Source organism: Embiotoca jacksoni, unplaced genomic scaffold (genome assembly GCF_022577435.1).
Source record: "Embiotoca jacksoni isolate LCO1_2020_lvr unplaced genomic scaffold, fEmbJac1.0.p SCAF_10, whole genome shotgun sequence".
NCBI classification, from domain to species: Eukaryota; Metazoa; Chordata; class Actinopteri; family Embiotocidae; genus Embiotoca; species Embiotoca jacksoni.
The window spans coordinates 14,622,120-14,643,001 of NW_027185230.1; the positions used below are offsets into that span (position 1 = coordinate 14,622,120).

The 20,882-nt window shown below is 39.5% G+C and overlaps 1 protein-coding gene across 2 annotated transcripts in view; it reads right to left on the minus strand.

Annotated features, from left to right (window-relative positions):
• Positions 1-20,882, minus strand: part of fibcd1b (fibrinogen C domain containing 1b) — a 101,975-nt gene that overhangs the window by 54,727 nt on the left and 26,366 nt on the right. The window contains exons 2-4 of one of the 2 annotated variants that reach the window (XM_069168737.1): positions 19,883-19,966; positions 14,491-14,970; positions 5,679-5,838 (exon numbers count right to left, since the gene is read on the minus strand). In XM_069168737.1, coding sequence (XP_069024838.1) covers positions 5,679-5,838; positions 14,491-14,970; positions 19,883-19,966 — 724 coding nt within the window. The remainder of the gene's footprint in view (positions 1-5,678; positions 5,839-14,490; positions 14,971-19,882; positions 19,967-20,882) is intronic. The other variant, XM_069168746.1, reaches the window with a different exon arrangement.

The window sequence follows — 20,882 nt, forward strand, 5'->3', positions numbered from 1 at the left end:
TAAATTATGTTCATTTTTGAAATTTTCAGTCAGTGTCTTAAAGAAGCCCACGGTCATTGATTGTTACATAAAGCTTGAAGTCCTAAAAAAATCTGTTAAAAATCAACAAGTTTTCATGTGCTGAAACTTTAAAGGTTACAATGTCACAATTACTTTTTTGTTGTTTTTAGATTGATGAAATAAAACTTAACAGTGTACTAAAAATCATTTATCATTTATCTGATAGCAAAAATAATATCAATAAAGAAATCATTGCAATTCTGCTCAAGGAAATGAACTTTGGCTTATTATGTGTTAGATCCACTCCGCAAACAGAAGAGCAAAGTCAAGCAGTCCACAAACTAAAAAAAGTGGGGCTTTTATAGTGGTTTCATCCAACTTAGAAACCCTGCTGCAGTCTGAGTGGAGAGGGGCTCCAGCGGTGACAGAGGTTTGGATTCATATAACTTTGAAAATCAAATTCGTTCTTTTGGGAATCCAAAGCAAACAGTAAAGAGACGAATTCTTCAAATATTCACAGGCACAGTGGGAGAGACAGGCAGTCAAAGATATTCATGTTTAGACCCATTGACAGTGTGTAAATAGCTCCTATAAACATTTATACACACATGCAAAAAGATTGCTGTAGTTTGTGTGCATATATTTTTTTAAATTATTTTTGCCTTAGTGTGACCTGTTACTGTATTAAATAGTGAGTACCTGGTACACTGACCCTATGTCAGATTTAACATTGAATTAAAAATAGACACGTGTTATTGACGTGTCAATAGATGTACAATTTTTCACAATATTTGTCATTCTTTTGCTTGTTTAGCTTAATGCTAAAATACTAATTGTAGGAGCTATAATTTCTGAGCAAATACACAAAATCAAGCTCACTGACACAAGAATGCCGTAATAATAAAAAAAACAAAAAATGAAGGTTATACTTCATAATTAAAACAAAGTATGGAAAATTAGAGAAAATATATATGTTCAATATTATTTAGGCTCCAGATCATAAAAACACTGACTTGCTGCCGGCTGCTTTGTTGTAGTTTGCCCTGACCGTAGCTCTGAGGAGTAAAAGGAGTGGTAACCTGCGTCAATTGTATTCAAGGACTTAATGTCGAGCCTATACAATATATATACATACACATAACATGCCACTAATTCTAAACCTACTGGTTAAGTATTTTACGTCATACGGGTGCTGGCGCAAAGCGGGTGCAGCTGGGTGCAACTTCTAAAAGACCACATTGAATAGATTATCAGTAGAAGGAATACCAAATCAGCAGACAGAGTCAAGGTGAGCTTCAGTAATGACCATTCCCAAGTGCTCCTCTCTAACCCTTCAAAAGGAGCAATAGATCAAACGCTGCCGGAGACGCTGAGGTCCACAATAAACATAAACTTAAAGTATACATGCAAAATATTAACTCTAATTTATCCAACAGAATAAGGAAAAAAATAACCCAAAATAGGGCATCACCTGCATGCGGTTTTATTTTTCCTTTGTTTTTTCTTTATTATCACTAGAGTGCACCAACATATCATTTGCCCCAGGCTTTTCTCTTCACTTCCCAGCATGCTACTCTGAGCCTGTATTAAAGTATGGGTCAGGTCACATCTAACATTAAGGACTTGGGTCCAGTATTGATTCACAGACAGTTGTGGGTAACAGATCGGTTTGTGTTAAGTGTTGCTGTTGCAGCGTGGACACAGATTTGTTGGATCTTTGCAGAACTCCGTTCTGGATGTAACAGACGGCCGCACGTGTGCATTTTTACTAACATGCGTTGTGGTGTTACTGTAGTAGAGGACTATATGGGTTGTCTATCCTTTGGCCTGTTCTTTACTCTGCCACGTTATACGCACAATAGTGCTTTAGGTTCTGATTTTCAGTGAAAAAAATTCTTCTTAAAAAGGCCAAAAACAGAAAATCTACACGAGTTGTCATTAATGAAATTACAAATACCACAGTTCAAAGAACAGATAAATAATGGATACAAGTAGACACATCAAATAAGCAACAGATATAATAATGAACAAAAAGCCAGTCAGTCAAAGTAAGTCTTGACAGATGATTTAAGCAGAGAGGGCAGTGATTTTTTTCATCAAAGTTCCTCAGGCAAAATATTCCAAAAGGTTGGAGCACAAAGAGCCAAAGCCCTGTCACCCCTTGGACTTCAAAATTAATAGGGGAATAGTTAACAGGGCATAACAACTAATTACACACAGGCACTCTGAAATCAGCAGCTGTATACCACCAGTGATAACGAATGATATATAACTATTAAATGTGAAGAAAAATTATGTTGTATGGCTGCCTAATCATTAACCACAATATCAGGACTTGGAACAGAATAGTTCTCAATCACAACTTCACACAACACTTAATTACATTTTTATGCAACTACATAAAGACACTCGATATAAATGAAGGGTATTGTTTAATGTTGAACAGCTTTCTGCAATGACACTATCAAATAGCAATATGCCTGCAGAAAGTGGCATAAAAACGTTGTTACAATAAGGGAGCCTCATGTGTAAAGATGTTTTCCCAAAAACCCAATGCAGCCGGACAGAGAATATGTGAAGCTCTGTCCATGGTGCTGAACGCTCGATCAAACTCACTGAATACAGCACAGTTTAATTCCTAACATTTAAATAGCTGTAAGATGTCAGTGGTTACAATCAGTGACTGTGGGGTATTGTGTGGCTTTTTACATGAAACCATGCCAGAGTTTCAAGTGGTTATGAATCAAAACTAACAGAGAAAATGTTTTTTTAGGTTTGAACATTATTCAAATTTAAAGATTCATTTTAATTATCTGTGTCCTGGCTCTATGTAAAAGGTAAAAGATACAAATTGAGCCACAAAGAGGAGACTGTCATACATTACAAATTGTAGGTATTTTTGGTTTAAAATTAGGCTATTGCCGCCCATAATCGCTTGCCTGTATGTAGCCGGAAACATTATAATGACATTTGAGTTAAGTTGTTTCAGGTGTAAGGCAGGTACAATTTCTGCTGTTTTAAGAGTATTAAAAAAGTACTAGTCCAGAGGAAGGTGTACAATCCTTGTCAACATCTGCAGCATGGAGAGCTTTACTATTGAGAGCAAATGCTCCTTTCTATGTGTTGTCTTCCCATGCTGATAACATACAGAAATATACACATAAAGAATTCTCTAGAATGCGCATATAGAATTATAGATAAGGTAAACAAGAATAAATTTACTCTGTCACATCAGTGTCACAAAGAATGCTAAATTCAAGCTACCAGCATGAGGCGTATCCCTCAGTCCAGTGCGTTTTATTCGTATGGTAACTTGTGAAACGGCCTGCATATTTCAAAAAGCCCATATCTCCCAAAATACAAACAATCTTTTTTCATCTAAACTTCAAGAGCAAAACACACAGTGGAATTGCTCATGTAGGAAAGTAATATTAGTAAGCCATAATCCTTGACAGACATTCGACTGAACGCGACACCTTTTTCCAGGAGGCTCGGAATAACATAATGAGAACAGGAGCAGTCTCTGAGCCATACTGCAGCAGCCACAACAGGGCTGATGTAATCATCACAATAAACTGAAGGCTGACGTGCCGAACAGGTATCATACCAGAACATATGCTCATACAAAATGATCCCTTGTATGAACAAAATAAACATTAAAACAAACAAATCTACAATCTAGTATTATGCAAATGTTTAGCCCTCGGATTAGAGTTTTTCAAAGTAGTATGGTTTCCTCAAATTTATAGGGTTTCAACTATGCAGCTCATAAATTGACAAATAATTTCCTTAGCAATGATGAACAATATTGTTTCTGTCTCTGTTGCTGTTTCCATTAATATAAAGGCAGGAGATAATAAATTAAAATAACGCTTGAAGAAATTATTTCACAACAGAACTACGATACCTACTGTGAGGTAACAATTCTGCTAAGATCTAAGGGATAATTTCTGTTAACTGTTTTATAATGTATCGCCACTTGAAATTATGCTGCGTTTCAAGTAACTATTTACTGATTGCTTCGGAAAATCTGGTTAAGGCAAGAACATCCTCAGAGGTTTCGTGAGACTTAAACTGTGTGAAACACATGAATGGCCCAGTTAGTGCAAATGTTCAGCACCATGGACAGAGGTGCAACCAGTCTATCCAAGCTGTCCTCCTCGAAATCATGCATTTCCTTCATGTCAACTGTATGCAAAGTTTTTTTTTTTAGATAATTAAATATCATGTACATTATGTTTTTAAATGGTGTAATTAATGCAATGAGATGTTTTCAGCTCATTCAGGTACCTTTCTGTCAGTTTATTTGATTATTTTTGTTCAATAAAAATTGGAGAGACACATGGTTTTTAATCAGACAGCAATGCAATGTTACATCTTTGTATAAAAGTTTAAGTAGTTTTTAAATAAAATAGTATATTTGAGTTAATTAGTATAGTTATAGTAATGGTATTATATAGAATTGTTGCATTAGATACATCTTAATTCAAAACATTTTAAAACAGGAGTCTCCAGCTTCCTCTCTCAATCCAGAGCAATGCATGAATTAATTGCAGGTTAATTGGTCATTCAAAATTGGCCATCGGTGTGAATGTGAGCATGAACTGTTGTCTGCCTTTCTGTGTTGGTCCTGTGATGGTCAGGTGTCCTTTCAAGGGTGTTCCCCGCCTTCATCTAAAGTCAGGTGTGATAGGCACCAGCCACCCCGTGACTCTGTTTAGGATAAAGCGGTATATAGAGAATTGGTGGATGGATGGATGGACGGATCAGTGGATGAAAACAGGAGACCCAATGACGTTTAGAACAGAATTTTTCCATAAAAAGACACATTTACCTTCAACTTTGACACCATCATCAGGAGCCAGTAGAAATCTTAAGGAACAACGGCTGATAGCAGATAATCAATCAGCTGTGTCAATTAGTCTGAAGATGTCACAGGCCTAAACCTCAGTACTGTAGAGCAGAAGTAAAACTGAAAATCTGGAAATACACCTTTCCATCTACCTCTACTCATATATCTAGTACATGCCTGCGCCTTTATGTTTGTACATTCGCAAGACATCTCCCCCATTCTCAAGTCATGCCTCTCACACAAAAGCTCTTGCTCTCGTAGTGTGTCATTGTATGCCGTATGCTACACACGGGCAGCCTTCACTCTGTGCTCCTTGGCTACCTATGCAAGACGAACCCAACAGGGGAATGCCATCGGGTATACTACGCCTACTTAAAAGCCTTCCAATGGGATGATGCCCGAGGCCCTTCTCTGCCTCTCAGCTACACAGCCCAGCGGACGTGCAAGTCATTTCTCATGTGCAGTAAAAAAAAAATAATAATTTCACATCTCTGCCAAGGCCACTGGATAATGTGGATGGGATGTAGCCCAGAGAAACATACTGATATTGCCAGGAGAGGCTGGAGTGAATGCATATGTGGGTAAGATGGATGACAGACGGACCACACTGGAATATAATTTTACAGAATAATAGAGTTGGGATAAACAGAAGGAGGATCATGACATTGAGCACGACAGCTTGGCGAAAAGATCAAACGTGAACAGTCGGTAGCTAAAGATGTTACATTTAAAGAGACAGATGGAAAAACAAAGAAAGAGAAACAAAGAAGGAACTCAACACTGTCAGACAGGTACATGTGGGTAGATGGTGCCACATTTCTCTTACCATTGGAGCAGCCTTTGAGGCGGGCTCCTCTGACTGGTGCCCTTTGTAAGTCGGCCTTGACACGCGCCTTCAGACCCACGTTCTCCTTCTGCATGGCATTGAGAGCATCACTAACCGAGTTCACTACCTTCACCATGTTGATCTGGCTGTCGGACAGGAGCTGCAACACACACACACACACAGGCACGTGGGAGAGAAGAACATAGAGTTAAAGTTACGCTTATGAATAGTGTAATTACACCAAAAAAAAGTCATTTTTCTAGGTGTTTTTTATTTTCTGCACACTTTACATTAATTCAGACCATTTTCGAAGTGCCCCAAAGGCTTTTTATTACCTCCCAGAAAGTCAGCGTTTTCATTTTTTTTCCCACCACATTATCAACACTGCCTTTTAGACATGTACAGTAAAACTGAATTGTGATTCTTTAGAGACTGTGATTCTTAAGATTTTCACAATAACAAACCCATTTTTCACTCTCCTAAGGGCTGGAATTTATTCTGTGATGTCCATTTAAATACATTTACACTCTGGTGTTGCATTGTCGGTGGATCCTGCTTCTGATTTAAACGATCTTTTCAGTGGAACTGAAGCACTTACTGGACGAAATTTGGAAGACAGATGCACATTGATTGTAACTTGGCCATTTGTCAAGTCATTAAACGATGTCCTAAAAATTTTCCAGAAAACATTCATCATAGTCAAAGGTCTCAAGTGAAACTGTTGGTATTGTGTGTTTTAAAGACCCCCTCCAGTGAAAATCAAGTTTTTAACCTTGTTAAGATGTCCGTGTTTTGTTTTCTATATGTTGCAAGACATATCATGAGAGAAATACAGTCAACACCATGACTGATCATTTCTATTTTGAAACTGCAGTAACAGTCGGATAGCCTTAAAAATATGGCTTCATGTGTCACATAATTAAGAACAAATTCCATCAAACGTGTGGGGCTTTCCATATCGTTGAGCTGTGAGATTAAGTTGAAGGTAAAAGGCGTGGATATTTGCATATTTACAGATCTGCACATACTGAATAATGGCAAAGGTGTAGAGTTACATTAAAGCCACTTGAAGGCATTAGGGGATTTATTTTTTATAAATTTTTTTATGGTGAAATAATAACCAGGAATGACTTTCTAGGGGTTTAATCACTGCCAGGAGATGGATTTCATTATTTCATTCTTAGCATTATCAGCAATGTGGCAACATAAACCACAACAAAAATGTGTGTTGCCTTTGAACTTTTCAAACTTACATCAAAATTAAATGGAGGGTGTTTGAAAATTCCCTTTTATTCCATCGCTCAAGAATGCTCTACATCTGACAGTTTAGAATATGCAGCCTGATTTATAGAATGGAAGATTTCAATTGATCTATTTTACACTGTCCATGTTAGCTTGATGTGTCTTCTAGGTTTGACTTATAGCTGTGGTTCCAATGCTTTCCAGCAACCAACTCAGCTGCCTGATCACCTGAGCATGCCCTGAGGACACCAGCAAGGACAGAAGTCGGAACTTCATCACCATGTGGTGACAATATGACTGGGGAAAAAAAAGAAGAAGTTTTGTAGATGGAAAAGGGAGATCAAACGCTGCCTTTCAGGTGGGAAAGTCTATCTAAAAAATGTTACTGTCGTTCGGAAAATGGCACTTATGTAAATTATACTAAATTCGTAGTTAATGGGCTAAATCATACAGTATATAACCACTGGTACAGTAAAGTCCTCTGGGGGCTTTAGAAACAGGTGCAAAGGCTGCCCTGTTTAGCACAGGCACCACATGGTCCTCTGTTCCATAATGCACTCTGGTGAATGCTGTGAAACACTGAGAACCCTGTGGGAAGGCTGTTGATGAATGTGGGTGTGTTAGGACTAGCGGAGAGCAGGGTAACCTCTCGGATCTTCCGTGGTCACTTTCTTACCTGCAGCACTTTATGTACTGTTCGTTGTACAAAGGTCATTTTCGATTTTGCCCTAGTTGGCCAGTGCGTATGCACAGCCAGGTGCATACATGTATATATATATATGTATATGTATATATACACACACACTTTTGGAGATGTGAGAAATATCCTTGCTGTTTCATAAAACTCACGTATATGCACAAGCCGCCTCTCATTCCTTTCCCGTACTCTTCCTCCTCCCTCCAACATTGACATATACTCAAAAAAACCACATAAAGACCCACAGTGTTCAAAGTCATGTATCGAGAGTTTCAGAGTCTTCTATCAAAGGTTTAAAACTGTATTAGACAGAAACCCCAGTGGCCATTCTCTGGCCTCAATAACTATGCAACACACCAATGAGGCACAGCAAGCTACAGTGAAATAAGTTTACATTGGCACCGGGAGTTTAACTCACACACACGGACACGAACAACAAGACACGTTTCCGTTCATGTACAAAGAAAACCACGCCGCATGCATACATTACAGAAATGACCCTCTCCACTTTGCACCTACGAATAAAATAAGGTGTTTTTCGTAAGGCACAATCTTTAAAAGGTTTCAACATTATCTAAAAGAGGAGTTCGTAATACTTTATTCCATGCAAAATATTTCCATTGTTGTAGGTTGTAAAGTAAGTATTCACTGCATGTCTATTTCTGTTTGTTTTCAAAGGGAAATACAGAAGCAGAGGAGTCTCTGCAGCCCCACTGCTAAGTCCTAACTGACACGTCAATTAAGATCACGATGTAATTAGCTCTCATCAGGCAGCCTTTGCTTTGGCTTACAAAATCAGTTACACCACAGCACTTAACACAAGGAGCGTGATTTTGTTTGGGGGGGGGAAGTCAAGTTTAAACACAGGCAAATTTGGAGGCTTCTTTGCACATCTGTAGCAGACTCATTAAGGGAGTTGGAGTCAAAGTTTTAAGGAGTTCCCTTTAAAAGCTCAACAAGATTTGCACAATAATGTGCAGAACACTTGCACTCAAAATAAAGCTCTTTGGTTATTATTGCGCTGAATCCAGTTTATTTTGACATTTTGTCTTTTAACTGTAAATTTAAGTGCATACACATGACAGAATTATTTGTTGAAGCACACAGCAGGGTGTTTGCTTTTTGTTCGCCTGATTCAGATGATTCATGGGGTGCTGACATCATTCCTGTGGGCTACAGTCACAGAACAGAATAGAGCTGGAAGGCTGGAAAGGGCAAGCACAAAAACGTCATTCAGTCACCATTTGCCGAATATGACATCTTCACTTCACAGACAGTGGCTGTCCAGTCAACCGGAGCCTGCGAGTGCAAATCAAAGAAGTCACCCTATTTTTCCTTTTGACTGCTGGAGACCTTAGAAGTTGAACATCATTTAAATACGTAGCCCTTTTTATACAATTCCATGACTTCAATTTTAAATCCTGAATAATTAACAGAGTTCGAATATAATGACAAAGTCTTCACATAACTCTACATTTCTGTAACCCTGCCTCGTGGTATTTACAATGTCGGAACTTGAAATTTTTTCTCTTAAGCCTAAGGTTCACGAGTTGTGACGTCACAACAATGGCAGAGGTCATAGAAGTAAATGTTTCGTTGGATGTTAAGCTAATATATTGTAATTTTAGCTATGTCGAGTTTTTCTTCATAACTTTTATAACGGCCTACATATAAGGAAAATGATGATCTTCCCAACGGCCTCATCTTTTTCCTCTGTGTCTTTACATTTCCTGCATAATATATATATATATATAAAACACACTTTTTCTCGTAACATCTTTACTTACAGTATTATAAACTCAATTATCCAATTTGGCTGTGTGGCCTTGAAGCTGAAACCATTCAGTGATTTTTGATCAATTAATTGATTTGAATTAACATTTTTTTTAATGTCATTTTGATAATTGTTTGAGCACTAAAGGTACAATAGATGCCGTAGCTCGTGGAGAATCTGGACAGTAACAACAACCGGTAGAATGGCTGTCAAGTGCAGGTGCAGCAACAGGTCCACTGTGACTTGTGAGAAAAAAAACATAAAAATACACCTCCAGTCGTGTATGAAGATATTTTGCATTTCAGCTGGATGATCAAAGACAAGTTAGTTTAGTGAACCATTGTTTGGGTTTTCTGTCCCTTTTTTGTTTTGTTTTTGGCTTTCTTGTAGCTGTTTGTGTTTCCGGTTTTATTTTGAAGAGCTCCCTTGTCGCGTCAGTTCCTGCCATCGTGCGTTTCCCGCTCCTTTGATCGCTCACACCTGTTCCCACTTTGGCATCTCTTCCTACTGCTTCGCCACCTCTCCGCTCACCTGTTTCTCCTTCGCCACCTCTCCGCTCACCTGTTTCCACTTCTCCATCAGCCTCCTCTGATTCCAGACCTCCTGTTCTCCTTCAGTAAAGTCAGTTTGTTTTTGTTGTTTCCATGTTTGTTTCTGCTTCTGTTACCAGTGATCCGCCTGTTTTTGTACCCTGAATGGACCATAAACTCTGCCGAGACTGCTTTTGTCCATCTGTCTGGTTTGGTGATATGGAACCGTTTGTTCCCGCTCACAGAGGGGTTCTTTAATTGTTTTTTTGTTTTTTTTGTCTATCTTTGTCCCTGAAAACTTTTATCATTTTTAATTAACTTTTGATTTAACCACCTTTTCCCTAGCGTGTTTGGATCCTCCCTGTCTTTGGTTTTCTTATGTAATGTTTTATGATACTGTCACAATCCAAAGACTTTATATTAACAACACATTGTACACATCTTTAAATGTCATCATTTTTATTTACAAATTGTGACGGCTGGCATCTGCTGTAGCAACGCTCCGCACCAAATTACTCGGATAACGGGACAGAGTTTACACATTCTCCGTCCATGCACTCGCATGCTAGAAATCCAGCTGTGTTTAAGCCGCCTATCAACAAGTGCTTGGCTTGATTTACTGTATTAAAGTGATGCACAGATGTCGGGTCGACCTCTGCCTCGCTTACTGTAGCCATTTGATTAAACAGTCATAGATCCTAGACACACCAGAGGCCTCTGAAGCAAAGAAACAATGAATAAAAGATTACCCCGGTGATGGACAGAACCTTCATAAAGGGAATGTTTTCATAGCAAATCGGATTCATATCACACACCCACTCTCTGATCTTTGATCAGGCTTTTGATCTGGTCCATGTGTGGTTTAATATAAGGGTGGGGTGCAAAGAGTCCAGCTGTACAATTAAATCATTATTAATGGCACAATATGGCGGAATGCCCTTCAATGTTTCTCAGCTATATCGGCCTTATGTCTCACTTAAGCCATAGTGCCTCTCACACACATCAATAACTACTGTATTCCATTTCTCTCTGATCATTTCTTGGTACAGTTTTGACATGTTTATATAATTGTATCAATTGAAATAACACATTCTTTTGTTTCCATAATATTCTATTTAACAAAAACAGTCTTCAATTCTGCAAATATAAATTGAACTGACTCATCAGCAATTCTTAAAAAGATGTTCTTTTATGTTTGACAAAAATGGCTTATTATTGTTTTTCTTTAATTAAATGTTGAATAAAAATGTTTATTTACTATATACTATTTATATTTCCATTGTTCTAATAACAGTGATTTGGACCCCCAGAAACGCAGACATCCTTTGAACTGCTGCTGCTGTATCTTTGAAGCTATACCCGTTTGCTAAAAAGATAACGCTGGAATTAAGTTTCCATATTTAATGTGACTTTTTTTTAATTTATTTTTTTATCATTATTTGTTCTGACTAATGTTTTGGAGTTGTTTGTATCACATCCTTTGCTGAAACACTGCAACAAGCACAACATTACTTTCCTAAGCACTAAAAGGACTCGGGGCGACTCAAATGAACATCTTGAGTCGATACGGTTTTCTATTCTGTGGCAGCAGCATTTGCCCCTCGATCCTTAGCAGAGGTTGTGGGTGTCACTTGTCCAAAGCATTAATATTCCACTGGCACATGATTCGGTTTAAAGCGTGACCTGCAGTTCAAGGAAATCAGTAAGCCATTCTCTTCCTTGCGGTCTTGTTGCAGACATTGTGAGAAACTGGACATCGGGACAGTAGAATATACGAAACAGTTTTTTCTTGTGAGTTGCACTTCTGCTACTGGAGTATTGACGTTTCATTTTTTTTTCCCGCTCTTAATGCTGAAGGGTTGCATCAGTACCAGTCTTGATTGCCTATACACGGGGCTCTCATTTCTGGGAAAAAACATTAATACTTTTTTAATGTAATTCATCCGACTGACAGGTTTGAGCTCATTACCAAGAAAGATTGATGGAGACAGCAACCTGTGAGTCACCGACGGTAAGAAGAGAACTTCATAAGATCTAAATATTAAGTGTGTTTGACTGCAAGCCCTTTGGGACTCGGGTAATTTAAACATTGTGTTTAAAACTTAACATAATTTACATCAGCTGTTCTGCTGAACCTGTAGTCCTTAAGTAAATCTATAAGAATATTGCGTGACTGTCAACAGCAAAGCAAATATCACACTTTATTTTTTAGACTTTTACACACAACTATTGTATGAGACTGGGGAAAAGCAAATACCAGTGAGTTATGATTTTTTGGAGGTGGTGTCTGGGTATTGATGTCTGTTTTTGCTGAAATCTTCAGACTTTTGGTTGAATGGTGCTTCAAAACAATCTGGTACCGTTTCCAGTCATGTGAAGTTTTAACAAAAAAAAAATTCTGGGTTATAATGTAGCTACTGATTTGTGAATCTGATCCGATCGAGCAAACCAGAGACCCACAGGGTTCTTTAAGTGGGCTTCTAATATTTAGGGATAACTAAAAGAAGAGGAAAAACCCATCCACATAGTGGAATTTAAAGAGCAAATAACCTGTTAAAATAGTGAAAGAATTCGACGGTAGCATAAATTCACATGTATAAAGTCAACGTATTTCAATAAGCTCCCATATTTGGACACGAGTGCTCTGTACAGAACTGATGTCAGGAAAAGAAGAATTCTGGAATGAGGGATGCTCTCTCAAGTCTATGGTATTTTAGTTTTCAAATTAAGAAAAGGAAATTGAACCACTGACAAACACTGCCACTAATAGATACATGTTTTGTCTTAGAGCAACATGCTGCACGTTGTCCATCACTCTGAAACCTGACCATCAGCTGGATTCCTAAAATTTTACCAGTCCTTCCCATCGGCGTGATTTATTTGAATGCAAATGTGTTGGGCCCTTTTATGTGAGGCTGCGAGCACTCACTGTGAAAAATGAATATGTCGGCCTTTGAATAATCAAAACAGATTGGTCCTAAACCTAGTGCAATCAAATTCTCCTGCACATTACCACAGGGGGAATGTGGAAGGGTTTCTCCCTATGGGGCAGAGTGAAACTGTTCTTCAGGGGGCTGCAGTGCACACAGAGCCATTATTAACACTGGCACAGTCAGCTCTGTGTCATCGTATAAATCAGAAGTCCTGGCCACAGGTGTCCTATAGATCACACAGTCACACCACGGTGTCAGGCAGAAACAGCAGATGCACACCACATGCCTTGCCTTCAAAGTGGAAATCAATCACCTGGTGTATCTAAGCTGCTGGTACCACCTCCACTTAGCCCTCAGTGCTCAGTGCTCCACGCCACCGACACTACACCTTAACAGTGGCAAAGGAAACGGACCACTTTCCCGCTTTGAGTGCGCCGCCAATCAGCACCCATCGTTTTTGTGCCCACGGAGGCAGAGCAAACCCATCCAGGTTTTTTTGTGTGATTTCTAAACAATGTTGAACCGTGAACTAAAGAGGTCTGGCTCAAAGAAAAGACTGACAGAAGCAGAATGCATTCAGTTGTTTGAGCTGTATGGCTGGCAGCTATGAAATCTATTTACTGCGATATAGAGCGTCTGAGCCTGATGGGCCAAAATTAAAAGAGCATGGAGTGTGAAGATTTTACACACATTTCGGAAATGTATCATCAATAAATCAATGTGGACAGTGTGAAACTAAAGGGGGTCTAATTATGTTTTCATTCAGTGTGGAGTCTGACTTGCACATTGAGAGAAACGTTACATTATCTTGCTGAATTAATGTGCACGTCGTTCCGTTTCTTCCATCCTGATGGGCATTTCTTCCCCCGTGACCTCATCTTCAAACACCACACTGAGTGAGTAATACTCAGTGGAACATAAGCCCCATTTGCACTTTAATTCAGCGATAACTGGCTTGTACAGTGTAAAAAAAGGAACGGACACGCTCGAGTTGGTGTTGGATGAGTGAATGGTGCAGCTTTGATTTCACAGTCAGGGAAAGGAAGGAGCTAAATAACACCAATGAGCTGTCAAACGTCTTAAGGTGGCTTCGCGATCAATACGTATTGATAGATGTTCCACAATCCAGTCCTGGAGAGGTGAAGTCATGACTTTAATTACTGTACAGGTTGTACAGTACTTAAAGTCAAGACTTCAGTTCTAAATCTGGTACTTTGGCTTCAGTTCAGTTGTTTTAACTGTTCAGCCGATCGCTATGAAAACCAAAGAAAAAAAAAAAAAGCTGTTTCCTTGTTTTTCTAGTGAAGCTGAAAAAAAAACTATCTACAAATTGTTGGTGCATGACTTTTTCTTTCTGTGTTAAGAAACAAACTAACACCTACTAGCCAAGTGAGCACCGTTCACAGCTAACTGCCAAGATGGTGCCCACCATTGCAGATTGTTTCATGTATTACTGGCAAATAGGATCAATGAGATAATGATTATTAAACCACACTACAGTATAAGGAATAAATAGGGCAATATTGCATTAATGTAATATTGTCATATTTTTTTTGGTGTAATATAGTTCCTTTGTAAGCCCTCCAGAACATCTCACAATGTATGTCGGGCATGTATGTGTGTTTAGTTCTCTTACCTGTATGAGGCGTCCCTGCTCCGTCTGTAGCGTGTTAAGATCTTGCCCCAGGCTACCCTGCCCCCTGCGTAGAGATTCATAGTCCATTTTCAGTTGCCCCGCGTGGGCTGACAGCTTGGCCACCTCCTCCGCTAGACTGACGAGCAGAGCCCGGTCCTGGCCTTTCACCGACTTCAGGTCGGAGTCGTGGTCGGTTAGCGAGTGCAGCAGCGAGGTCTGCACACCCTCCAGGCGCAAAAAGTTACTGTTGTAGTCGGGACAGTTGGGGTCAATGAAGATGTTAATGCGAGAGCCGTCGCCTCTCTCGACAGTGACCAGAGCGTTGGCTTCATCCTGATTGGTAGAGATGTGGGGTAGGCCGTCGGACATGGGCGGGGCCTGGTAGTGATTCATAAAAAGGATGGTGCCAGTTACCGTGACAGCCAGCAATACAGCCACGAAGAGCAGGATAGTGCAGAGCAGGTAGCTGCAGCTCATCTTCTGGAAGTAGCAAAAGAAGGGAGGGAGGAAGGAAGAAGAAGAGAAAAGGTATGAGTTAGGATCACAGTTGCTTTACCACCAAAAATGACATCAAAACACCTGCCTTATTCAAAAAGAAATTCCTTTCATCCATCACTGGGGATATTTTGAATGTCAGTTCAAATGCTCATAACTAAATGATATAACCACATTCGCATCTGTCAAAATGCAGCTGAATGATTTATGTAGCAACAGGATGCAGATTCCTTCAACTGACAGTATCATTGAAAAACAACCTTCTCTCAAACCAAGGAAGGAGACGATTTTCTGTCCGAACGCAGCTGCATGTCATTAAAGTTGTAGGTGTCGCAATGTGGAATAAAATCCGAGTTTAAGGCATGTCGGGGAAACACTTAGTCAAAGACCTGAGGTTCAGTCTTTCCATTTCTGACACAGGAAGAAAGTAATACAAATCTGAAATAAAATTGTAGCCAGTAAAAGAAAGTGAAGCAAAGACAGCCAATAGGATGTAAATGAATGAGCAGAGAGTAGAATCCTCTTAGAGGAAAAAGGGAGAACTCTACTGGTAACACCGTCTCCATTCACCGGACTATAAAAATGCTTGTATGGCCCTTTAGGATCCAGCTCCATTTTTCCACTCAGGTCAAGAGAACTAGCGATGAATAAGAGAGAGAAATATGGTCCACCTATGCATGATTAACAGTGCCTAGCTCCCTCATACCTTCCTCCAAATGAATCAGCAATTGATCTCTTACCGTTTTTTTTTTTTTTTTCTACACCAGAGAATCTCTATGAGCATATTGTGGGCTGATATATTTGGTGTGTGTTTGTTTTCCGTTTTAAATGTGGAAGTGAGAGCAAGGACATTAATATGTAAATTGGCTGTACCAGCACAGTGAAGCACACTAATAGACAGCTAATGGTCTGCTTTACGAGAGAGGTTTATGGCTCCTTTAATGTGGGGAAAATCAATTGTCTCATCCAGGAAGTACTCCTGTCAACTTTGTTTACCCACTGCCTTTTGGAAAGAGGACATAAACAGTTGTAAGTGCCCAGGCATTTGGCGCTCTATATGGGAAACGCCATGTGGGACCCATATGGGTTCCCAAATATTAGCCTACAGTGTTGGTCTGTTGACACGAAAAGGGTCCTTTCTGAGATCTGAGGATTATTTGTCACACAGGCCTCGGTTGGAGCCCTCCCCGGTCCAATCATGAAGCAGGGATAATACACACACGCGGGTTCATAAGGGGCCGGAGGATGGTTTTCTTACATGAGCTCCATTTGTACCCTCGTGGCTTCATTCACAAACCACATGGCCAGACAAATATGAGGCCTGGAGCCAGACAAACAAATTTTTATGAGTACCTGCTGGATGACTATGTTTTTTATGCGCGACATTTACAAAAACAAAAAAGACTGGCTGCAATATTGGACCGACAAGACAAATGACAATTTTTTTTTTTTTTTTTTTTTTTTTTTTTATCATATTATGATTATTTTGTTGTTTATTACAAAAGCTTTCAGTAAAATTTGATTGAATTTGTGCGTTATTGTTTTTTTTTCCAAAGCACTTTACCGTGGCTGTTGTTTTCTGGACAACGATCACAAGCAAAGTCACCACAAACGGCCTCCGGGCTCTGTTTGTCCAAATGGTACATGCACACATATACATATTAAATGCATACACACAAACACGCATTTGCTATGCTTCACACATAGATACACAGCACACACTGCAATTTAAATGTCTGATGCATACACACGCGCACACACATAATGTGAACACACAATACTTGCAACAGACAGGCAGGCACATGTTCACATTGCACACGAAAAAAAACTGAAGCATTACTTTGTCAGAACCTTCTCACTTCTTCCTGTTTTTCACCGTAATACATCATCACAGAACTAGAGCTCCAGGGGAGTGTTGCGGCACGCAACATTTTTTTCGTCTCCTTGCTCTAACTCAACGTGTAGAACCTGACTGCAGTATGAAGTCTTTCCTTGCATGTCAAACAGTGCTTTTCTTCTTCTTTTTTCCCCCGCGTGTATGAGTTCAGGTGCAGCTCAGTGATTTTGACTGCGACACTGGGCTCGGTTGTACATGTGAACATATGTGTAGCAGGGTGTCTGGGCTGTACATAATGTTTATAACGGCCTCATGCTGCAGAATGGCAGCAGCGTAACATTAGAAGTGTTTCCCTGAGCTCTGTTGTCCACAGGCCAAGACATCAGTGGAAGCCATCATTGGCAGCGCACTAAATATCCATTGCTAGCATACTGACGGTTAAGTTAACGTGAAAAAGATATACAATGGCCTCAGTTGTGCTGACAATGAGACACACACCAAACTGACAGACATTTACACACTTGAAAACACAGGGACAGTGCATTTTTGTAATGAAGCTTTTGCACATATGTAACAAAACAGTAACATAGAGATGATCCTATATATTAACCTTTTAAGCCACAGGGTTATGCGTAGGTCGTCGTTCAAAAACGAAAAAACAACCACGACACTTGGTTGGAAATTGGATGTGAACAACGGTGTCCTATTTTTAGGTGCAATGTTTATTGACCCATCCACCTGGATTTCCTCCTCCTCCTCCCTTCAACTTATGACCCTATAACGTATAATCTTTTAATGATATTATTTACCGTAGATGATTAAATCCCCAAATTCTTTGCAGTTTTACATTGAGGAACATTATTCTTACTGCTTAGAGTGTCTTCCTCTCTGGAATGATCTATTTATACCCAATCATGAAACACATCAGTTGACAATTGACCTAATAAGTTGTAAGATGTTCCAACAGCTGTTATTTATTTTTATTTTTTTTGCATTATACAAGTCTTCTGTTGTCCTTGTTCCAACTTTTTTGAAATTTGTAGGTGCCATCAAATTCAAATTGAGCATATATATATATATTATTTTTTTATTCAATTTCTCAGTTTTAACATTTGATAAGTTGTCTTTGTTCTATTGTCAATTAAATATCGGTTTACATGATTTGCAAATCAACACATTGTGTTTTGTTTTTTTTTTTTACATTTTACACAACCTCCCAAATTTGGGTGAAATTAGGTTGTACGTTTGTGTCACTTGAGAAACAAAATTATATAAATGGTACAGTAGGGATACAAAAATGGACTTACATGAAAGGTACCATATTGCAACTGTATGAAGCCCAGCGACAAGCTGAGCGCTCTATTTCACTTCTGATGTCAGACTGACATGAAGTCTGGTAAGGAAATGGGGGGGGGGGTGCAGGTTTTGCTGCAGTCTTATTTGTTTGATGGTCAGTAAAAATAAAGTACAACAGGAACCTGCTTCATGTCCCAATGGAATATGATTTCTCCACTCGGCTCAAGCGTTGTAGAAGGATAATGACACTGACAATGGGATGCAAGTGTCCTCTTAACACAGTTTTTTCTCAATCTCACAGCAGGAGTCTACTTTGTAATTAGTGTCTGACTTTCAGATCGTCTCATGTCTCTACTCATGCCACACCATGGGATTTGAGTGGACAACAGGGGAATTCTGATCTGGTAGAATAGGAGCAGCACCGAATCAGAGAGAATTCCTCTTTATTGAAATGTTGTCCTCCCACGCAGGAGAACTGGAAGACAGTTCTTGGACGAGAGGCTTTGTCTGTTCATTAGATAAGCGGGGAATCAGCACAATTCTTACAAGCTCTCCGTCTCTCATCTCTCTCAAACACAAATACGCACACGCACATATGCTGACACAAACTGATGTATACACAGAAGACGTTCATGTTGCTGCTGCCCAACTAATGCGCATAGAAAGGCATCAATATGTCTGAAAGTTAAATTGGCAAACAAATCATGCACAAACCATTTCAAAAAGAGTGATTTTCACCAAGTCCACTTTCATTCCATCTCCCTGCAGCTTGAATAACCACCTTCACATCAGCATTCAATGCAGGTTCTTCACAAATTCTGCCATGCAATCAAGCTCTTTTTTTTCCTTGATGCGGCCATGATCACACCACTCAGTTTGGAGAATCCGCGGGGCCTAATCCATCTAATTCATGTATGTCTGGGTACTCGAGCTGAGGTTGTGCCATTGCTGCTGCTCAGTGGTAAAATGTTAAGTGTAATATGCAATAATCCTTCGCAGTGCCAATACTGAAGCTGTGAGAAAGCGGATTGTGATGAAAATCATTGTCATTGATACCTAATCTCCTCCGCAGGTGAGGGAGTCACTTTCAATGTGTGCCCCTGTTTTTACTGAAAGGAAGATGGTGGAATATATACAACAGTATATAGAGGTGGGTGAAGCAATTCAGGGACTCGATATACATAATGCTGCATTTTATCCGTTTGGATATTTGCCAGCCACCTAGCCACTCACCCATATCTTGTTCAATGTTTGCTGGAAACAATTTCCACATACCAGTTGTTCCAGGAAAATCTAATTCACACTCTAAAACAATTAAGGTCATAATCAATTAGTCAAATGAGTCAGCAAATATTTTAATAATTAATTTACCCTTGTGTACAGAAATATGTCAAATATTCTCTGGTTGCAGCTTCTAAAATATCAATGTGTTGCTATTTTTTATTCTTTTTTTTTAATTCTTTTTTTTAATGATATTGAATTTAATATCTTGAGGTACTGTTGGTTAGACTGAAAAAGCAATTTGAAGATGTCACACAATGGACCCCCCCCCCCCCATATTTTCTGTTATTTTAGAGATTACAAAATTCACCAGAGAAAATAATTAGCAAATGCATTAGTAATAAAAGTAATTGGTAGCTGCAGCACTTCTCTGATTTAAGCAGTAGTGGGAAACCAATCACAAAAAAACCTCGATTAGTATGATGTGTGTCTGTATTTGCCCGAGTGTGCATGAAGGTACGGGTCGTGGCGAGCGGGCCTTACCTTCGCCGGGGTCTCCCGGGCAGTTTCTGAGTCTGACCAGCGATGTTTGAGTTGGGAGGAGCTGGGCACACATTCACAGAACGTCTGCATGGGACAAACAGACAGGGCCACCAGTGTTGGCGTTTGTTCAAGTCACATGTGCAATCAAGCATGCAAGCACATGCGCACAAACACGCTTGCATACGATCACGGTACACACACAGAGAGACGCGGGTTTTGGATCTGCATGTAAAGGAAAATTGAAGTGTCGTGTGCATTTTCCAAGCTAAACCCTCAAATCTAATATAAACTCATTGTTAAGACACAAATTGTGCTGGAGCTGATAAACTACAACCACCCACTCATAAAAATGCCCACTGACATAGACAGATTTGAACAGGCACCTGTACATCTCAAAGGTTTCACTGAATTCAATAGCTTATGACAGGCTCAATGCATCTTTCCAGTGATGGCTTTGCAAATTGACAGTACACAGAGTTTCCTCTTGCTTCAAATAAAATGAAATAAAAAAAAAGACTGAAAAGAAACATTTAATTCAGTGTGAGAGGCTAAGCAATGTGTGTGCATGCAAGCATTCAGTCATGCAGGTGAATGTGGGTGTTTGTGTACAATATCTAAACATTACACGCTTCACAATCCTGTTTGTGCTTATGTGTGCACTAGTCGAGGAGTAGTTCTAGGTGCTGTACAGATAAAAGTGGAGTAATTATGAAAGTGGAAGCTCTTTCTAACTGCTCCAGGAGAGCACGTCATTCTGTGACCTTAAACACCGCCGCTCCCGCTGTGGAATTGCTCAATTAGCCTGGGACAATAACACCAACACAAAAGCAGGCAGGCACTTACACACACACACACACACACACACACACACACACACACACACACACACACACACACACACAAACAGCTGCCTATTTAAGAAAGGATGCAGTAAACATTAGCAATTAATGTATCGAATGTGTTTTCTATCCAAGCGTGGTGTCACAAAGCCTTTATGTAT